The sequence below is a fragment of the Fulmarus glacialis genome, unplaced genomic scaffold, assembly GCF_000690835.1.
Source record: "Fulmarus glacialis isolate BGI_N327 unplaced genomic scaffold, ASM69083v1 scaffold45961, whole genome shotgun sequence".
NCBI lineage: Eukaryota > Metazoa > Chordata > Aves > Procellariiformes > Procellariidae > Fulmarus > Fulmarus glacialis.
Window position 1 is genome coordinate 1 of NW_009193007.1, and position 3,608 is coordinate 3,608.

General features: G+C 39.3%; 1 protein-coding gene across 1 annotated transcript in view; it reads left to right on the top strand.

Annotated features, from left to right (window-relative positions):
* Positions 1-919: 919 nt before the first annotated feature.
* Positions 920-3,608, top strand: part of AASDHPPT (aminoadipate-semialdehyde dehydrogenase-phosphopantetheinyl transferase) — a gene marked incomplete at both ends in the record, with an annotated part of 19,682 nt that continues 16,993 nt past the window's right edge. The window contains one exon of the mRNA XM_009587291.1: positions 920-1,145. Coding sequence (XP_009585586.1) covers positions 920-1,145 — 226 coding nt within the window. The remainder of the gene's footprint in view (positions 1,146-3,608) is intronic.

A 3,608-nucleotide genomic window follows, 5' to 3' on the forward strand; every position in this document is an offset into this window, starting at 1 on the left:
CCCTCCGCGAGGCCGTTGCGGAGGCTGCCGAGGGCCCCTAAGGGCGCGGGCCGAGGCCGCTCCGCTGAGGAGCCCCCTCTGGCGCCACTCGTGGCCCCGGGACCGGCCCTTTCCTGTGGGGACGCGATTGTCTCTGCAGATTCAGTACTGGCCAAAATTCTGACTTCTCTTAGGAAAATATGCCCTGCAAGGGCGTTTCAGGGAGGTAAAATACATTATCAAGTATTAATTGCCAGCTCTACTTACACCTTCACTTAGGAGGAAAAAGGGATGTTTGAAGTCTGCTATTAGTAGTTGCTCTGAAAGACTTCACAAGTTTTATGTCGTGATGTCAATTTAGGAGACAAAATCAACGTACTCGAGGAGACAGTAGTGTAATATGTAAGAGAATAACGCTGGTTTATATAATTCGGGTTTTAAATCTCACATAACTGTGGTAGTAATATGGACTTCTGCTAAGTAGTCTGTAAGAAGTTACTCATCATTTTTAGCTGTTCAGTATTTCATTTAGCACCTAAGTAACTGAACGAATGTACTGAAAGGAAAGCTGTTGAGACAGTTTTACTGTTCCGTGTGGTATAAAAAGTATTCATCTGTGCAATAAAGTATCCTAAGTAAGTAAATATTTTATGTGATTCTTCTAGGCTGGAACTGCTTTTTACTGGGTCTTGTGTTGTCTTTGTGCTATAGTGATAACAAATGTATTATATACTCGGGTCTGGTGAACTCTTTTGGTTAAATTTACTTGACACGGGCTTTTATAAAAGGGAGAAATCTAAATGATTTGGCTAAAATACACTTACTTTCTATTGGCAATAATAAAACCACATTTTTTTAGGCAGATAGTTTTCTAGCAACCATAGATATTTTGCACATAGCATAATAGTTCTGTATGAATCACTTCTGGTTTATGTCGTAGGCTGGTCGCTTGCTGATACGGAAATTAATTGCAGAAAAGTTGTGCATACCTTGGAATGAAATACACTTGCAAAGGACATCAAAAGGAAAACCTTTCCTGGCAAATAACGTATTCGGTATCTATTCGAATTACAACTTCAATGTTTCTCATCAAGGAGATTATGCAGTTCTTGCAGCTGAGCCTGAGCTTCAAGTTGGCATTGATATTATGAAGACTAATTTACCAGGTAATGCATTATGGTGACCAAAGCAGATTCTGTAGTGTTTAAGTGCTAAACATTTTAACGGTTCCCAAAGAACCAATCTGTGGCCTAGAAATCTAGTATAATTAGAAGAGAGTGTATGAATGTATCATGTATTTGCTTTTTTGTTTTTTTATTGTTAAATGTGCTCCTCATTGTTTATTTAGGGTTTTCTGTTATGCCAGATAAGGATATATTTCCAGTTTAGAAAAGCAGAACCCTGGAAAAATAAGGTCATGAATCCTGCTATGATATTGCAGGACTGGCATCTCCAGATGTTTTAATTATGGGTTTGCTTCTGTTAGGTAGAAGCAGGGGCAACTTTCCAGCTAGGGACAACGGGATCCATCCCCATGAGAACTTTATAGCCTGTGACAGTGAGTGTTACTCCTTTGTCCCATAAGTGTGGACATTGTATGTGCCAGCACCAGGCCCAATACTGTAGCAAACTGGCATCGAAGATTTGCGATGAGTGTGCAGAAATCCTCAGTGAGAAGGGATAATGAGGGAACATTTGAGGCACCCCTGGAAAAAGACTAAACTTCACAAACTTTAGTCGTTGGCCTATTTATTCGTATGAAATGTTGTGCTAACCTGACTATAGTAGTGAACTTCAGGACCCAAATTATAAATTAGAATTGTAGCACAATGTATTTTTAAATACAGTTTATAAAGATCATTTAGTTCATAAATGTTCATCGATGCATGACTGGGTTAGAAGAGAAACATACTGGGATTTACGATTTACTGGAATTTTAGTTTTTGAGAATCCTCCTCAAATGTTTAACCAGATATGACTGTGGTGTTACAGCTGTGGTGTTAGAAAATCTCTCGTCACAATCTTCAATTTGCCTGGCATTTTATGCTACAAAATAATTCTTGTAGAAAAGTAAAGATTCAAATAAACCCTGACTGGACAACTTTCTCTCTGATCGCTTTACACCTCTTTAATGATTATTACAAGTGTACATTTTTGGATTGGCATGTTTAGCTAAGTTGCGCGAAACTTTACTACAATCCAAAGTGAAGTTATTATTCTCTGTGACTCACTTCCACCTACTGTAGACTCTCACTCTAAAGGTGGTGGTCAGCATGTGGTGCCACACTATAGCCCATGGAGAACCCCACACCAGCGCAGTTCTGTGGTTCGTGACAGGCACTGTGGCCCGTGGATAAGGCTGCACTGGAACAGGTACATCCCTGAAGGGACTGCACTAATGCCAGGCCCAAATAACAGATTAAGCACGAGGCCAGTGCTTTTATTGTAGCTCTCCCAAGCAAAACACAACAAAGTAATGTCCTGGCTGTGTCCTCTCCCACTGTCTTGCACACCCCCAGCCTATTTGCTGGGGAGGCAGAGTGACAGAGGAGGCCTTGATGCTGTGCAAACACTGCAGCAGCAGACAAAATATTGGTGTGGCTTCAACACCGTTTTAGGCGTAGATCTAAACCACAGTGCTGTACAGGCTGCTATGAAAAAAATTAACGCCCAGAGCCAGCACCCTCAAAAACACTTCGGCTGTACTTGCCACAGGCCTTACCACAAGACTCCCTAATTACTCATTTTAAAAAGCTTTCCTGTTTCAGCAGGTAAATAGTGAAAATCAAATCGTTCAAACATTCTTCTTTGTATTTTAAGCTTTTCTTGGGAAATGAAAAATTAAAAGTCATTTATACATGCCATATATGGAGGTAGGGATATCTTGTATCCTCTGCTGGCATTTTAGGCAGCTGGAAACGTAGCTGGCATTTTAAGGACGCATTGCTGATGTCCAGCTGACAAATCTTATGAAATGTGTTAAAATCACCTTCTGAAAGTATGAAATAATTGTGAAGAGTAGAGGTTTAACTTTACATTTAGGTTTAGAAACCTGTATTTGTATTACTTTTCCATTTTGGAATATAATGCATTCAGCTTTGTAAGGGAATATATTCTTAGTTCTTTTCCAGTTAATAGAAAAAATATCTTTTAACTTCAATATTAGCTGGCTTTATTTAAAAAAAAAATCTTATCTCTACTGCTTCCTTTCTCTTGTATTTTTTACTTATTTATTCACTATTCCTTTCTCGTTTCCCTCACATTAGATCACCAAAACAGTGGATAACTCAGTGTCCATTGATCTATTGCTCATTCTGCAGGCAGTGTCAGAACAAATCAAGGTTCTTTTACTTTGTGTCTGAGTGTATTCTTCATTCAGTGTCCATAGTCACTGCTGTCATAAGAGGTGTGGAATCGAAGTTAGGCCGTCAGTATATACTGTAGCTTACTCTTAGTTATGTCAACTTTAGCAGGCTAAATTTAGGAAAAAATTACCTTGAGTTCATCTTATCAATGATGTTTTGGTTGCTGTTCTGCTTTTGTCACGTAGCTTTTTGATTGCCAGTCCTAGGGTTTCCAAATAACAACATGAAGCTGAAGCTTAAAGTAGGATTTGGTATCAGGGAAAG